This window comes from Gossypium hirsutum, chromosome D02, assembly GCF_007990345.1.
Source record: "Gossypium hirsutum isolate 1008001.06 chromosome D02, Gossypium_hirsutum_v2.1, whole genome shotgun sequence".
NCBI classification, from domain to species: Eukaryota; Viridiplantae; Streptophyta; class Magnoliopsida; order Malvales; family Malvaceae; genus Gossypium; species Gossypium hirsutum.
The window spans coordinates 56,590,451-56,608,604 of NC_053438.1; the positions used below are offsets into that span (position 1 = coordinate 56,590,451).

Genomic DNA, 18,154 nt, shown 5'->3' on the forward strand with positions numbered 1-18,154 from the left:
TTTTTTTGTGTTCTTTCTCATATTTTCCCAGGAAACAAACAAAAAAATCCAACTATCCAGAAACTTTATTAATTGTCAGGTTTCAGTTACTAGTTCTTCATTTCGAGTCTATTGGGTAATCAGAATCTTTGTAGCCCGAATTTGAACCTGTTTCCTCCATGTCTAGAAACTTTATTTTCTCAGTACCTTCTACGTCAAACAAAGAAGCAGCAGCAGCAGCAGCAATAGCAGAATGTGAAGGAGAGGAATTGGAATCAGCCATTGAAAGCAAACGTGTTTAGTAGAGAAAAGAATAGAAAAGGATAGTGGGAAAAAGAAAGGTCACCGGGAAAAAGAAAAGAAATTGGGGTGGAAGAAATGTCACAGGGAAAACTAAAGAAAAAAAAAAGAAATAATTTTAAAAATATTTTTTTAGATTATGACATCAAGGGTTAGATTTAAGTACCGATTTAGTTGACCTAAAAAAAATTAAGATACCAATTTAGAAAAAAACCCATAAACACTAATTTAAAATAAGTAAAAAAATTTGAGTTCCAATTATACATTTAAACCTTAATAAAAAAAATTAAAATATAGTATATAAACTGCTATTTGCAATAAAATTTTGGAATGGTATGATCATTATCACAATTTTTTCAATAAAAATATATAAAAAGGAAAGTAAGTGGAGTATCAAAATTTGAAAAAGAATCAAGGGTATAGTGAGGTCCATTAAAATGTTAGGATATTCATTAAAAATATTATTTAAACTTTAGAGACTAATTTAGAATTTGAATCATAATTTGAGGACGTTTGCTTGAATTAACCCTTTAAAAGAAAACAAACGGCTTAAATTTAAGCGAAGTCTTAAATCCCACACGTCTACGTGTAAAAAAGAACCAATGAAAACGCGCCGCGTATTCTGACTGAGGTTCAGGCCCAATGAGAGCGAAGCCGGTGACGCTACTTACGCGTGACCTTCAATTATCATTTATTTTTCCGTCTTCAGCACTATATAAAGCGGACGGATAGCTGACATCCTCTATCAAATCCGGAGATTTTCGCGAGAAAGTGAGAGGTCGAGAGAGAAAATAATTCGCAGGGAATTAGCGAGATCCTGCAATTTTCCTGCGTTTTCTCTCTTCAATCTTCTCCGGCTATCTGATCTATCCGTCATCATGGTGAGTTTTTATTTTCTTTTTCTAAGAAACTGTTAATTTGTATTTTTTTTCTGATAATTGGTTCACTTCACAGTTTTCATATTTATTTTTCCTATTAATTTGATTATTATTTTTCTTGATCTTCTTGTATCTGAGTGGATCCAATATAAACTTCTTGTTTGTCTTCCGTCCTTTCCGAATATAGATTATGGATCTACATTTTAGCGTGTTTATAAAATCGTTTGTAGATTTCAGCGATTATAGATCTAAATGGCATATATATGCCTCACAATTTATCTTGTATTTGTTCGAAAATCTTTTGAATAATTTATTCGTCTTTATATTGCTTTTCCTTATTGTATTAATTTAGAACTGTTGACCTGTCATATGCAAATAGTTCGAATTGTCTCTTATTTTTTGGTCAACAGTTCGAATTATATTTTCACAGTTCAAAACTGATTCGAAACGTCATGTATATTTCTCATAAATCTTGTATAAATGTTAAGATCCATCGCCAAATTAGGCCAGGCCTGTCATGGGATACCCTGACCCTTTTATTCCCTAAAAGAAAAATAAAATTGCTTTGTTTCTATTTAAATTTATACTTTATCCCCCTACTTTTTCTGCTTTGGGCAGACAACATCAAGGCGTCTTGCAGAAAGAAAGGTGGAGAAGTTCCAAAAGAACATAACAAAGAGAGGAGCTGTGCCTGAGACAACCACAAAGAAGGGGAAGGATTATCCTGTTGGTCCTGTGCTTCTTGGGTTCTTCATATTCGTCGTCATTGGATCATGTAAGGATTCTTTCTTTGCCATCATATTTCCTTATTCGATGTGTATGGATAATTTGTCTGGTTTCTTCGTTGGAAAGTGTAATATGTTTAGCTTTTCTTGGTGTTCAGTTAATTTCATCATTGTAATCTTCAAGGATATTTGCTTAAATTAAAATATCTATAATTACAATTTAGAGTCAAGATTTTCTGCATGTCCTGTCTGTCATGATTTACTGATCAACTTCGTTTACATTCACCGTAACAGCTCTCTTCCAGATTATCAGGACAGCGACCAGCGGAGGTATGGCATAAGTCTGCACTTCTGGTGTTAAGGAATTGCGAGGAGACTGGTCTTGCATTGGGCTTTTCTTTTCTGTTAGTTTTGTAGGGAAACTGATGATATATTTACTAGAGATATGCTTACGTTGTGAAATGTTCGGAATTTGAATAAGACCTCCCCTTTCTTTGTCTGGTCATTGTGCTTTGTCTGCTACTTTTTTCATTTATGCAATGAGATGGACAAAAAACTGATATATTAGTGGTTGAACCGAGTTACCCGAGTAACTTGGTATTTGAATGGTTATACCAACAGCTTCAGCAGATGATGCGTAAAGATTTTTATTTATTCGAGCTTTCTCACATGCAATCCCGCTAGATTTAGCTTCTATATGAACCTCATTCATCAAATTTAGCACTGAGTAGAGAATTTCCTGTTTAGTATAATGAATCTATTAAAAGAGGAAGCTTAACCGCTCAATTTACCTGTGTCACTATTATCTCAATGCAACAAGACAGCAGAAGTTTCACACGCCTCATTAAGAACCAAGCGTGTTATTCACCCACATGTCCAAACAAAAAGAAGAAAATAAAGAAAAAGCCCATTCCAATTTCCATGCAACCAAAAAGAAAATCCGGCCTTAGGTGGGACTTGTTAGCAGCAATCGAACATAATCGGGAAACATTAAAATAGGAAATAGTTTCCTTGAAACATAAAGGGTTGGAAATCAAGCAGTAGCAGTCAAGCAGGGGTTAAAGGCAATGCAACATGCTACCCGCTGTTGCTTTCTACCCCGTGGTACAACACATCCAGGAACTTTAAGCCACTCCCTGCTCATCACATTGTATGTAACTAATCGGTTCATTTGTCTCGATCTCATTTGCAACATGAGCAAACCTTCGTTGCCTGAGCAAGTCATTCGTACGTGCTTCCCGTAAAACTCTAAGCACCATACGTTTGGCATTCTGTCAACCTCCTTCCACAAGAGCGTCATCTTCTGCAGCTCCCATATACAGGCACAAGTGGCAGCATTTTTGGTCAGCAATCCAACGAGCATGATCCTGCCCTTACACTCTGCAAGCGAGTGGTCACTCAGATGTAATGGGGCTGGAATAATAAATTGTTTGCATACCCGGTATCCATGTTGTAGGACACAATCCCTTCAGGGTCCGACCGCATGAAGCAAAGTGTGTTATCAACAAAAACAGCTTGAGACAGAAAGTTAAGTGATAGTGGCACCTTAATGTTTGAGGGCATGCTTCCTGGCCGACTCCATGAATTCTTCACTGAGTCATAAACTTCATACTCTCCATCACGTCCCACCCACATGACCTTGTAGCCTCCAGTGGTTGAGTTTCCACTCAGAGTCATTCCTACAGCAATTCGCGACCACACTTTAACTGACCCAGTTGGCAACTCTTTAAATGACCGAGTCAAAGGGTTGCAGACATAGAATTTCCTATGACCAATATCAAGAAAGCAAACTAGACCACCTGCAGATGCAACTGGCAAAGCAATCATTTTTGTTGGCCTATATGCAGGATGGTGCCATTTCCTCATGGAAGGGTCATAATACATGGTTCCGGAGTCCACATTGTCATGAGTAAAAGCATAGAACCAGGTATTGCCTTGCGGGATTTCAGCACAACGCTGAGAGAAACTTTGCGACTCCAACAAGGAATTCCATTTACGGCAAACTGAGCGAAAGCGGAAGAATGAGGCTATGGGAAGTCTTGCAATGACAGCTTCAAGAAGGTCTTCAGGGAATTCTTTCCAAATATCTTGTTCCATAACCTCGGCCTCAGGTATAGCAGTACTTCCATGTAATTTCTCTTGGTTCCGTCCCTTTCGTGATTTCTTGCTTGGTGGAGGACCTGGAGGCTCGAAAGGTTCCAACATCTTACAACTTCCAGATTTCCCAGCAGCCATTACAAGACTGTAGTAATCGTCTGCAGGAGTATCATCTATATTGTGCAAACACCACCTGCACGGAAGCTAACATAAGTAATCCCGTTCCTACTGTCTATTTGAAATATGCTAAAAAATTACCAGCTACAATAAATTTAAGATCATTAAGCTCAAACATGTTTAAAGCAATAGCAATTCCACCATTCATCCCATCACAAGAAATATGGTAAATATTTCGAGTTATAAGATCTGTTCAATTTGTGCAGGCCCGAAGAGAGTTTAACAACTTTCCTCACCATCTTATTGATCAAAATCAATAGATGCAGCAATGTACTCAATTACCAATCTTCCCTCTTATATAAGTTTACACATCAAAAAATACCCATGCACCCAGCAATGGGTACATTGATAAGAGAACCAAAGAATCCTAGAGAACTTCTTGGGGTGAAAAATGAATACAAACTATGATAGAAACTTCTCAGAACATCATAATATAAAAGGTAGTAAAGAAGCCTTGTGTCTGTGAAGCAACATGTTCCATAGTTAACCTGTATAGCGCAAGGGACACAAGACTCCTCTCCAGTAGTGGAGTCGAGGGTCAAGCCAGCTATAGAGGGAAGGAAAGGAGAGTGCCTCATTGCAAGAGACAAAAGCTAGAGATTATAACCAAATTTAGTAGGCGATTGTGCAAGTAACTAGAATCCATTTGGACTTCAACATTCACATCACCTTTGAACTTCAATCATCAAACCTTATTTAAGTCAAGGCCTTATCTGCAGGCTTTTGCTGGTTGACATCTTTATGGCCATTTATCGATCAAAATAAAGCTAAGCCCAAGCAAAACTATCATGCCAAAGCTGTGCATGCTCTGGACATGACATAAATTACGTTTCCAAACAAGATAAATTCATCTCAACATCTTCATAAAAAACGTATATTACAATTTTCCTTATGGTTTTACCTAACATGTTCATTAGAAAGGAAACTCAAAATGCACCTTGGCAAGATACATCTTGACCACCAAACCTTTTCCATTAGAAAAGAACCTCAAAATGAACTTTAGAATGGACACAAGACGCCTATATACATCGGTGCTTCAGGATTAACTTATAAAAGATGATATATGAACCTTGGAATCGTCTAACTTCACAAACCGCCTCCATCAATAATAACTGAACTACATGGAAAATAGATGCCTACATTCACTGTTAAAAGAAATTTTCCACTATGTGCTTGGTTACATTGCAAAGAATGGCTTTGCATAAAGCATGGGTATTGAAGGAATATTGAGAAAGAGAGACGCCTACTGTGACATATGGACAAACCGAGCATTATGAACGAACCAAGGTAGCAGCCCACTCAACATTCATTAGTTAAACCCGAAGTTTTAAAGGAGACCTCGAAACAAATAAAGACCAACAACTATGTGTTACTTAAAACCCCCTGGCTCCGGATTAGTTGAATTACTAGTAGATTAGCTTTCTCTTTTTTCTTCATATGTAGCAAGGAAAAAGAAAATTAAAAAAGAGCTGATTAGTCTATGGCATATAATAAGAACCATTGGTTTAAGCGAGGTTTGAGATTCCATATACACAGTGAAACTATAATCACATGTTAACCACAACCAAGAAGAAACATTCAAGTATCATTTTACCAAAAAACACAGCGGTCAACAAGTTCAAAGTTAACCATGACATAATGTAATCAGCCCCTAACAAAAAAGAGGGAACAAAAAAACCTGAAAACTGGAAAAGGGGAAAAGAAAAAGCAAAGCAAAAAGTAGTAAAAAAAAGTATACATGATAGGAATACAAGGAAAGAACTGAAAAATGGTATGCACTAAAACTCATTATTTTTGCAAAAAAAAAAGTAAAAAATAGGTAGAAACGAATACCCAAAAAAATTCTAATGGCATTAACATGCCGAAGCCCTTGAAAAAAAAAGAAAGAAAATTTGATAGGAAAAAACAACAGGGGCATAAGAACCAAGTACTAAAAAACCTCAACAAGTAATGCAAGAAAGAAAATAACATTGGAATAATTATAGGAATAAAAGATAACCTACGACTGAATCACATTGTTTTTATAAAAATAAAACAGAAGCAAAAAATGATGGAAGCAGAGAAGGGGGAAAAACATTTGAAAGGAAAGCGAGAATGCGAGGTAAGAGAACAAGAAGGAATTGAAGAGATCTATCTAATTCTGAAGAGAGACCTGCGGTGGTAGTCGCCGGGGTGAAGATGCGGATGAAGAAGGCGAAAATGAGACGGAGGAGGAGGCGGCGGAGGAGAGCCGTGAAGTTGCAAAAGATCTTGAAGCTGACCGATTAGCTGCCCGAGCATGGCCAGCCCTTCCATGCCCACCAATAGCCCCTTCACAACCACAACTAAAAATGAAATTTCCTTTCGTCCTTTCAATTCTTCTCTCAATGCCTTTTTGATGCCATTGAAAATGCTGCTTTATTATCTAACTAGCTTTCATTCTGTTGTGAGTTAAGCGAGTCATCTAATACCCGCTTTGGCCCATTAACCCATAATTGCTTGTAATTATTCTCACCCGCACGCTTTTTTCTCATTGTAATCATCCCCCTTTTTTTCGTTTCTTTTCTTTTTACTCTACCACCTTATCTTACCTTCTTTTCCACTTTAGGTTGTATTTTTAATTCAAAAAACAAAAAAAAAGTTAAATTAGAAATAAAATTCATTTAAATTGGATTACAATAGTATTTAAGATTTTATAATTAATAAACTTATTTTGAATTCAACCAAAAACCACATCTATCCAACTTTACCTCACTCCTGCTTGCAATCATAACTAAGAATTTTATAATCATTATATATTTATACCAATTAAACAAAAGTACTTGTTATTTAATAAAAATTCTAGACTTATAATTTAAGTTTTTATACGTTATAATTATATTTATAAATGTTGGTCTTTTTGGGTACATATAAATGTTGGTGCTTAATCATTCATGATATAAGTTTCTATTCATTTTATTTATAATGATTTAATTACTTTTCTCTCTTGTAATTATACTCACTCAATTAGAAGTAATTTTTTTACCATTCAATTATGAAAAGTTACAAAATAGTTATTAATTATTTGATTTTTTTTTTCTTTTTTCTTACAGGCAGTTAAATGGCTGACAAAAATATGACATAGTAGCTTTTAAAATTGGTATAATAGCAACTTTAACTCTCAAAATTTATATATTAGGTCAATTTAATATTGATTCTAAAAAAAATTAACCTTCAATGTTTAGGGCAAATTAGGCAAATATGCCAATTTTTTTTTAATTAGGCTTTTAAGCCGTTTTTTTTTAATTTAGAGAAATAGGTCATTTTTTGAAAGAGAAACGGAAAGCGCATCCAATTGGGCGTACTTTCCCTCAACGTTCATATGACCGTTGCCCTTGCAACAGTAAAAAATTTTAAAAGGGCTAACAGTCAAAAAAATTTTACCTGAAAATACCTTCAAAATAATTTTTTTTCACTCACATCCTATTCTCTCAATTCTTTCTAATCTCCTAACTCTCTCAATTTTCTCAAGTTTTTGTTCAAAAATTTTCGATATTCTCGTTTTAAAATATATATTTTTAATTATTCTAAATTTGATTCGTTCAGATTAAGTTTTCACGAATGACAACATCTCTAATTTGTTTTGATGACAAGCACATTTCCACTGCTCAAGCAGTAATGGTAAGACAAAAATTTAATTTTTTTTATTTTTGATTAAGTTAAATTTAAAACGTTTTTCTATAAATTAAAATATTTTTTGTTTTTATAAATAGGCGGACGATCGCGTTTTGGAGGCGTTCATACATAATTTCACAAAGCCTCCTATCCTCACCATTCGTGGTTACTTGCAAGAGGTGGGATTTTTGCATGTGTCTCGTATCCGACATCAAACTTGATCTTAGACCCATCAGCGCGTTGGTGGAAAGATGGAGGCCCAAAACACACACTTTTCATTTTTCATGCAGCGAGTGTACAATCACACTAGAGGATTTGGCGTTACAACTTAGTCTGCCGATAGATGGGTCAGTCATCACAAGAGCAGTGATCGTTCCAGGTAAAGAAGATCTCTGCGTGGCATTATTAGGAAAGGTCCCGAAAAAGTTTGATAGTGATCGGATATTGATGAATTGGTTGGCAAAAAAATTCGATAAGTCTCCCGTGGATGCGACCCAAGGTCGTCAAAGAACAATACACCCAAGCATTCATCCTTCAGTTAATTGGGGATATTTTAATACCCGATAAAACTCGAAATTTGGTACACATAAGGTGGCAACTACACCTAATAGACTTCAAAGAATGAGAAAAACTAAGTTAGGGATCAATCGTGTTAGCCACGTTAAACCGAGATTTGTGTCAGGCCACGGAATCGAATAAGATGTCCATCGGTGGTTGCCTACTCTTGTTGCAGTCGTAAGCTTGGTGGTGGCTACCATTTCTACGTCCCCGAGTGAACGACCCGTACATGTTTCCGTTAGTGGCAAGGTAAAAATCATTTATTAATATATACGTAGTTTGTACGGTAAATATTTTTATTTATCATATTTTGAACTAACATATCGCTTTTACAGGTAGAACCATGGGTCGAGTTACGTGGGACTACCCTAGGAGTTGGAAGACATTAGGCTGTTGTTAGATCAACACTTGGAAGCCGAAGTCTATTACTTATTTTTTCAAACCTATATTAATCATGCAATGATTTGTAAAATAAAAATTCATACATAATGAAATCTATAATTGCTCATTTCAGTTTGAATGGATGTCATACGTCGACACTGACACCGACATCATATCTTGTATCCGTTCGAAGTGTTGGACAATCGGAGGATATGGGATGCGAAGGTGTCGTTGATAGTGTACACGACGATGGAAATACAAGAACTGAACTGGGTGATGCGGCAATTTAGGTGGAGGCAAAAAATTTCACCGCCACCACAAAACTTAAAAGAGCTGCACAATGTGGACATGTGTGGGAAGAATGACGAGGATTGGCGAGAGGTGCATAATGAGTATATTGAGGCTTGGGATCGTATGATTGATTTCTTACCTATCCGTGAATCATTTTTCTTAGCAGACACAACGATCTTTTTGGAGTACTTGTCGTGGTTCAGGCTCGCCGGCAAGCCATATATGCTATCGGTAGAGGCGAGAAGTCGGCAACTTCGTCAAAAAAGGTAACGACGATCGCCTCAACATCATCATCAGAAAGGGTCTTCCACTCTATACTTCATCATCCCTCAAAAACCTTCTCCCACAGCCTACCCATCCTTCTTATACAAAACATTTCTCAATGTTAAAAATTTATGTCGTTAAAAATTTTTAGTTAATGTTCAAGGTATTATTGAGTCGCTAGTGATGCGATATCGCTCCGAGTCGTACACATTTCATATATCGTGCCGAGATGGGACCATTACCTCCGAAGCTTATACTAAAGAAGTCAGGTTTTAAGGTGATTTTGCTTTGTACGATCACGGGTGGTAGTATACATGGAGGTCTCAATGGACAATCGTTATACAATCATGGATCGAGGTATAACGAGGGAGTCAGTTAACGCACGTGACGTAACCATGAGCTTAAACTTTTTGAATACCCGAAAATGTTACCTGTAAATAACATATGAAAGTTTAAGGGTATAATAATAAGGAAAAACTGTGGGCCTTCCCACTCTAATTGGCATAATTTTTTTCTCCATTTCCAGACAGTCGATACCTTTAACCTTTCTTTTTATCTGAAGGCCGACACTGTCGTGGATGCAGGAGAACTCTTAGGCCGAGAGCGGTTGTTTCGGTGGAGTAAAGGTGATGCTCCTTTCAAATTGACACTGGTTTTCGTTATTAAACAACCCATTAATAACTACAACTGTTGTCGCGTCGGCCTGAGTTTGACTTCTACTTTCATCAAAACATTTGCTTTCTCCCTAAGAGTCCTCTTGTGTCCACCTGGTATCAACCTTTGGATAAGAATGAAAGGTTAAATATACTGGTTGTGTGGAAATAAAGAAAAAATTACGTTAATTACATTAAAAATCCCTTTGTTTTTCGCTATGATTATGACCTTAATCTTATGTATAATATATATAAGGTATCAGTTGCGGGGTATCCAAAAAGCTTGAACTTGTGACCGCATCACAGCCGTCGACTGGGACCTCCACTTAGACTTCAACCCCAGATCTTATCAAGCACAATCACCTCAAAAACCTAGTTTGGGGAAACTAGGTTTTTGAGGTGATAGTCCTATCCCGCCACGACACATGAAATGCACGTGTTATGAGGTGCGTTATCACATCCTCGACCCCTCAAAACTACCTTTGAAATTTCCCGATTTCAGTTGAAAACCCTAAACCCTTTTAAAAAACCCTAAACCAAAAAACTATAAAAATATTTAAAAATCCTAAACCTTAATAATATTAAAACCCTAAACCTAAAAATATTAAAAACCTTAACCCTAGGAGAGAGAAATGGAAAGCACAACGCGCTTTCTGTTTCTCTCTCCAAAATCGGCCTATTTCCCTAAATTTAAAAAAATTACTTAAAAGCCTAATTAAAAAATTGGCATATTAGGCTAATTTAGTCCAATGTTTACACATTGTGTAATTTAATTTTTTTCAATTTTATTTTTCTTTGTGACCTTTCACCTAAAAAGATAAAACAAATATATCAACTAAATTTGATTGAAAATATATCATAAACGAAAACACCCAAAAATCCAATATGATAATTTTTATCTTTTTTCATTATTTTAAAATTAAATTTATGTCACAAATAAAAGAAAATTGAAAAATGAATAAAGTATACCATGAAAATATTAAGGGTTGATTTTTGTAAAATTAAATTTAAATTGACACAATGTATAAATATTAAGAATTAAAATTGTTATTCTGCCAATTTAAAAAACTATCAAATTATCTTTTCATTATTAAATTTAATGATTGGTAACCAAATGAGAAAATTTTAAATAATTGGAATTAAAAAATGATTATTTAATAATTTTTTATAATTAAATAATTAAAATATTAGAAAATTACTAAGGTGATTTATCTAATTTTTAACCCAATTGGGGTTCTTCGATACACGCACACGGCATGATTATCTGTCCCCACCCACTTTTTCCTTTCATTTTAATTTTTATGATGATTTCGTTATACCGACTCCATGATGATATTTATGCCCTTCGTCTTCCCTTCATCAATTTACAGTTTTGCCATCAGCGTTAAGTTAATTTGTGTTTACAGAAATGGATTAAAGAGCGCATTCAGGAAAAAGCATGAAGTATGGGTCATCAAAGCTTATATTTCGAGATAATTTTTAATGCTTAAGTCGAATGAAGGATAATGGTGAACTTTAGGAAAGAATATAATTCATGTTGTAAGTACATAACTCAAATATATCTTTTATATTGAGTGCATGATAGCTTAAGATTTAATTATTCATCGTTTTTGATTGATTGGGCTAATTCCCGTATTTTCTAGGAATGCTCATACAATTTATTTGTTACCCCTACCTCATTATCCTTAGTTGGTAATATAATTTTTTTATATATTATTAATAAAATTTTTCACTTAATTGATATCAGGAATTAATTAGATATATATTCATTTAAGAAATGATAAATATAGACTTTTGTTAAATGATTACTATTATTTTGATTTTTTTTTTGTCTTTTTATGCTATTATATAGTTTTTCAATAGAACAAGTAAAATTATCATGTCTAAGAATTGATGTTGCTTAATGGATTTATAAACAAATTCTTTATCACTACATCATTAATAATTCCTAAATAATTTTTTTAAATAAGTTTTAATATAAAATGTTCTCTCACCAAATTTCTGTATCTATACTACTAATAAAATTGCTGATTGAATTGGTGTTAAAGGTAAACTAGGTACCAACCCAATTACAAAATGACTAATATGACCTTTTATTAAATGACTACTATTATTATTTTGATGGTTTTTTGTCTTTCCAAAATTTTATATAGTTTTTAAATAAAAGAATCAAATTTAATTTGTCTAGTGATTGAACCTGTGTTTAATAGATTTATAAACAAATTGTTTACCACTACACCAATAATAATTCTTAAATAAACTTTAAAAAATAAATTTTAACATAATTTAATCTAAATTTTTTTATTTCAATATCGTACATATTTCATATGTTATTATGATTAATTAGTTCCGAACCATATGTTTCATTGTTTATTGTATGTTATTTTTAAACACATATCTGTATTTTAAATATGTGGTTTCCACATGCACATGCCACAGGGTTGGAACTTAAGTTTGGCAAATCGCGTGGCCTTAGGTGATTTCTTTGTTTCAAATCAGCCTAATTCAACCTAACTTCGGAAAGATGAGAATTCTCCTGAAAATTCTCTAAGGCGCCGAAATAAAGTGGAAGCAAACTCAAAAGCGAAGGAGCAACAAAAAAACTGAAAAGCCACAAGAAAGCAATGCACATTAAGTGTTTGAGTAAATGCTCTCAAATATATTCTTTAACTCAAGAATGAAGTCACTACAAATGAAGAGGGATGACTCTATTTATAATTGAACTCCCCAAAATCCAACAATACAGATTGAATTACATCAATGATTGAGATTAATGCTTATCTAAAAGATGAGAGTCCTAAGAGATTTAAAGTCTATACGTTCTTATCATTTAGGATTTACAATAATTATCCTAGTAAAAATACAAGTTACTCAGGTGTTTCATTTAAACCAGGATCCAGGTGGATGGGCCTTAAGTTTCTTTTAAGCAATGGGCTATTCCTGTCGAACCAAATGACCTCAAGGGAATATGAAGGGTCTAAAATGTGTCCATCAGTTGTGGGCTCCTTTGCGTGGCCCGTGACATTCTCTCCCACTTGTTCTTGCGATGCCCTCGTCGCGTCCTTAGAATGGAACTGGTCTATCTTTTCTTGGAACTACCATAAAGACTCAGCAGGTTCTCAACTAGCCTTACTATCAGAAAGTCTCTTCTATCGAATAAGGTACTCGTTCCTCGACCTGTAGTATTTTCGTCCAATCACTTGGTTTATCATGATGCATTCAACATCACGATCATAAAAGACCTTTACCCCCATTGGCACTCATTCATACTTGTCTCGATTTGGATCCTCCTGGTCCTAATGAAAAGACTTAAGCAAACAAAATAGAACACTAGATGAACATTGAGTTTTGCTCGCAACTCTAGTTTGTGAGCCAGTTTGCTTACCCTTTTCAGAACTCTAAAAGGCCCTACATACTGTCACACAAGCCCTTTGTGCAAGCCACTGTGGTGTAAAATTAAGTGTAATTTAGCAAGGACTAAGTCACCAACTTGAAACAACATATTCCCGAGTTCTAAATAGCCCACTTCTTGTTGTGTTTACTTGCCTTGTGTGGGCAAGCTTTGGCTATGTCATTCCACTCTTGCTAATCTTTAGCAAATCGATAAGCTACTAGATTCGATCTTACATAATGAGTTGCAACAACGTTGGGTGTGAATGGTTTTGCCTCATCACTATCTTGAATAGACTTTGATTCGTGGCCCAACTACACTGTAAGTTATAAGAAAATTGGGTCACATCCAACAACTTTGGCTAGTCCCTTTATGTGACACTCACATAGTGTCAAAAATATGTATTCAATAAAGCATTTACTCTCTTATTTTACCCATCACTGTGCGGATGAATGCTAGTGGAAAAGTTCAAGTGTGACCCCATCAAAATGAACAACTCTATTCAGAATCGGTCGTAATCCACCTACCTCGATTACTAATAATAGACTATGGCACTCCCCAATATTTCACCTCATGTCTAAGGAACAAGTGAACCACCTCCTCGGCAGGGTACTCTTTGGTTGTTGGAATGAAGGTTCCATACTTGGAAAATCTGTCAACCGTAACAATAATACTCACAAACCTGTCAGATTTAAACCAATCTAAGTTTTCAACTCTACCTTGTCTTGTTGGCACACAAAACAAGTATTCACATAGGTCTCAACATCATCACCCATGTGAGGCCAATAATAATAGTCTTTCAAAAGAGCCAATGTGCGGTGCATACCTGAATAGCCAACCAATCTCGAATCATGACACTCTTCCATGATTTCCTTGCGTAAATTCCTATACTGAAGCACATAAAGACGATGCCCCTGAGTGTACAACAAATCTCCCTCAAGACAAAACCGCCTCATTTTCCCCTCTTTGGCAACCTCGAACAATGTTTTAGCTGTGGAATCATAGGACAAACCCTCTCTAATTTGCTCCAAAAGAGAACTATCAGGATAACTAATTGCTGTAAATTCTACCCTCAGCTTAATGCAATAACCATTGTGTTAGCTTTCCCCGACTTATACTCCATGCTGAAATTAAATTCTACCAAGAAAACCTACCAACAAGTCTACTTGGGAGTAAGGGTGTGAAAATTTTGGGTAAAACTAATTTAACCGAGCGAACCAAATTAATTCGGTTAATCGGTCAATTAACCGAATTATTTTGGTTAGGGGTCGATTAATAATTTTTTAGAGATTCGATTAACGGTTAATTCAATTCGAAACTGATTAATTAACTGAATTGATTGAAATCAATAAATAAGATTATAATATATAAGTATTAGCCTACTGCCTACCCAAACTCAAGCCCCAACCACCGGCCCACCCTCAACACTTCTAAGTCCTACCCAATATAAATCTAATTCAATATATATAAACCCAACCTAACCTAATCCCAAAAACTAAAAATAATTTAATAATTTAATAAATAAAAATAAAAATCCTAAAACTAAAACTAAAAATCACACATAGAAATGAGAAATCCCTAACCCTCAAAATTCAAAATCTCTAATTTGAAATCTCCTAAAATCTCTACTACCAGTGCCAGTCACCTCCATGAACCATCTGACGTCCACCAGGTCACCATCACTGTTCGAAGTTCATCCGCCATTGGCCATCGCAGTGACACACCTTCGATTTGGACTTCACTTACCACCATTAACACTCACTTTGGATTTTTTAGGTGTGTTTTGTTAAAAATATTTTCTTTAGGGCTTTGTTACTAAGATTTAAGTAGTGACAAATCCATGGTTGTTTAGTACCATCCACCTACATATTTAACTAAGAAGTGGATAATATATGTTTCAATACTAATGGTAAAGGGTGCATGCTAATGTAAGAAAAAAAAACCAATAATATTATGAGAGAAATGAAATTGTAGAGTTGAGATTCAATTTTTCCACCCCCTCATACTCGTAGTATTTCTTTGTGAGGGGGACCAAACCCTAAATAAGTAGTGAAGAGAATCAATCCCATATGTTACCTTTTTTTTGGAATGTATATTACATTATTTGGCTTAGACACTAAAGATGAGTAAATTTATTTTCTCTGGGATATGCTTATTTCTAGCTATTGGGGGAGTTGCAAGGCTAGCTTCTTTTTGTAAAGAGAAGAGATAATTTTAGATTCTTTATGTATTGTATACATAAAGTAATGTCTGACAGAAATTATAATCCAACCGCATTATCCCATATCAATTTGGGAATTAATAATCAAGCATCTAAGTTAATATAATGATATAAGAAGTTTGAACATTTTGTTCAGTTGTGCCATTTGTCTTACTACTACTTTAAATCATTAAAATATCAAAAGTGAATTTTAAATGGAAAAGAATAAAAATGATAAAAAGTAAACATTGATTTTATTGAAGATGTATAAGTTTAGGAAAGGTAAGAGTAAATTAATTATGTGCATTTAATGTAGGTATTGTGGTAGGATTGTTTGTAGTTGGACAAGCTAGCCCCATATGTTTGTTTGGACCCTTTTTTTCTTTGTCATTAAATCAGTTAAAAACAAGATAAAAAAATATTACTACCTAGATGTTGCTGCTTCTATATTCTTCCCTAAAAATATATTCCCTATCTTCTTCTTCTTTTTTGTTAATTATTATGATATCAAAATGCCTTTAATTTGAGTGCTAGGGCTTCTAGTTTAAGTCTAGACAATGGTTGATATTATTTTTCTCTCTAAATATCTAAATATGAGGTGATCGATTATTAAGTTTTGTGATTCTAAAATTTGTAAAGTTAACAAAATTAATTGATGATCAATGGCCAAAATTCCAAATAGCAAAGTGTTAAATATTTTTAGGTTAAATTATTCAAATGTTGACCTAATTATGCCGGTGATTTTGTTTTGCTCATTCAACTTTGCATTTATTTTAATATTATAAATGTATTTTAATCTATTATATAATTTTTTTTCTTGTAGAATGTCCACCGAACAAACATCTTTTGAGGGTAGTGTTACACCTCCTACTTCGATAGATTCTGGAAATTCAGCAGGTGAAGCTTCAAACCAAACAAAGAGGACTACTAGGAAAAGAAAAGCCACTTCTTAAAGGTCAGAAGTTTGGTCTCACTTCACTAAGATTATCAATAGTGAAGGTGCAAGTAAGACTAAATGTAATTATTGTGAAAAGGAATTTTGTTGTGATATGAAAAAAAATGGTACGAGGTCATTGAAATATCATATCGATTCATGTAAGAAAAATCCTAGTAATGTTGTTGACACTAGCCAATGTCAACTAGTATTACCTAGAAAGGGAGTTGAAGGGGGGCATCTTTCAACTTGGAGATTTGATCAAGAAGCATGTAGGAAAATATTAGCACAAATGATTGTGATTGATGAATTACCTTTCAAGTTTGTTGGAAGTGAAGGCTTTAAGATAAAAACAACTTTTAAGAAGTTCTTATTCTAGAGTTTGCTTAATTACTGACACGTAGACTTCTTTGCAAAGAGTTAATTATTTTTGTATCACTGCTCACTTTATTGATAATGATTAGAAATTGAATAAAAAGATTTTAAACTTTTGTCTAGTTTCTAGTCATAAAGGTGAGTCCATTAGGATGGTGATTGAGAAATGCTTATTGAATTGGGGGATTGATAAGTTGTTTACTGTTACTTTTGATAATGCAAGTTCAAATGATGTTGCTATTGGTTATTTTAGAAAGAAATTTAACCATCAAGGGGGTTTAGCTCAAAATGGTAAATATTTTCACATGAGATGTCTGACACACATTGTGAATTTGATTGTTGTTGAAGGCTTAAAGGAAACGAATAAATCTATTGAATGCGTTACGGGGCTATTAGATATGTGAGACAATCTCTACTTGAATTACAAAAGTTTAAGGAGTGTGTTGTGATGGAAAAGATAGAGTGCAAGAAGATGTTGTGTCTTAATGTTTGTACTAGTTGGAACTCGACCTACTTAATGTTAGACTCTACTCAGAACTTTAAGAAAGCTTTTGAGAGATTTGAGGAGCAAGATACAAACTTTAGGGTTGAACTTGAAAGGGGAGAGGGTTGGCTTAGTGTGGATGATTCGGCTAGTGTTAGAAACTTGAGGGATTTCTTGGAACACTTTTATGAAGTCATTTTGCGTATATTTGGCACTCCATATGTCATGTCCAATAATTTTTTTGACGAGCTTTCTGAAATTGATATTCTTTTACGAGATGCTCAGTCAAATATTGATGTTGATTTCAGTATTATGGCCATGAAGATGAAAGATAAGTATTATAAGTATTGGGGTGATATTGATAAGATGAATTTGCTTATGTTTGTTGCTTGTGTTTTAGATCCTAGACAAAAATTAAAGTATCTTGAATTTGCACTTAGTGAAATGTCTAATTCTAAAAAATCTGATGAAATGATGCAAAAATTGAAGGAAGCTTTGTATGAATTGTTTGATGAGTATAAGCCTCCACTTCATAATACTTGTAGCCAATCGAGTGTGCCAGCACATGTTTCTCTCAGCGAACCACAACAAAAAAATGAAAAGGCATATGCAAGCTTTGTATAAAAAGTGTGAGTTGGAAAATAGTGATGAGGATAAAACATCTAAATTGGATAAATATCTAGCTAAGGCTAATGAGGATTTTGTTAAAGATTTTGATATTTTATTGTGGTGTTGAAGGGTATGCTTACTATCTTATTCTTGTTAACTTACAATCTATTCTTTTGTTTATATTATTTGATTTTTTTAAATGCATATATTTCTATTATATGCTCA

At 34.4% G+C, this 18,154-nt stretch overlaps 1 protein-coding gene and 1 pseudogene across 1 annotated transcript; one reads left to right on the forward strand and one right to left on the reverse strand.

Annotated features, from left to right (window-relative positions):
- The first annotated feature begins 917 nt into the window (after positions 1-917).
- Positions 918-2,444, forward strand: LOC107909860 (stress-associated endoplasmic reticulum protein 2). Its single transcript, XM_016837547.2, has 3 exons — positions 918-1,160; positions 1,776-1,932; positions 2,177-2,444. Exons 1-3 carry the CDS (start codon positions 1,158-1,160, stop codon positions 2,221-2,223), a joined length of 207 nt encoding a protein of 68 aa, XP_016693036.1. The 5' UTR covers positions 918-1,157; the 3' UTR covers positions 2,224-2,444.
- On the reverse strand, positions 2,257-6,607 carry LOC107909861 (F-box only protein 6-like; annotated as a pseudogene).
- Between the last annotated feature and the right edge of the window lie 11,547 nt (positions 6,608-18,154).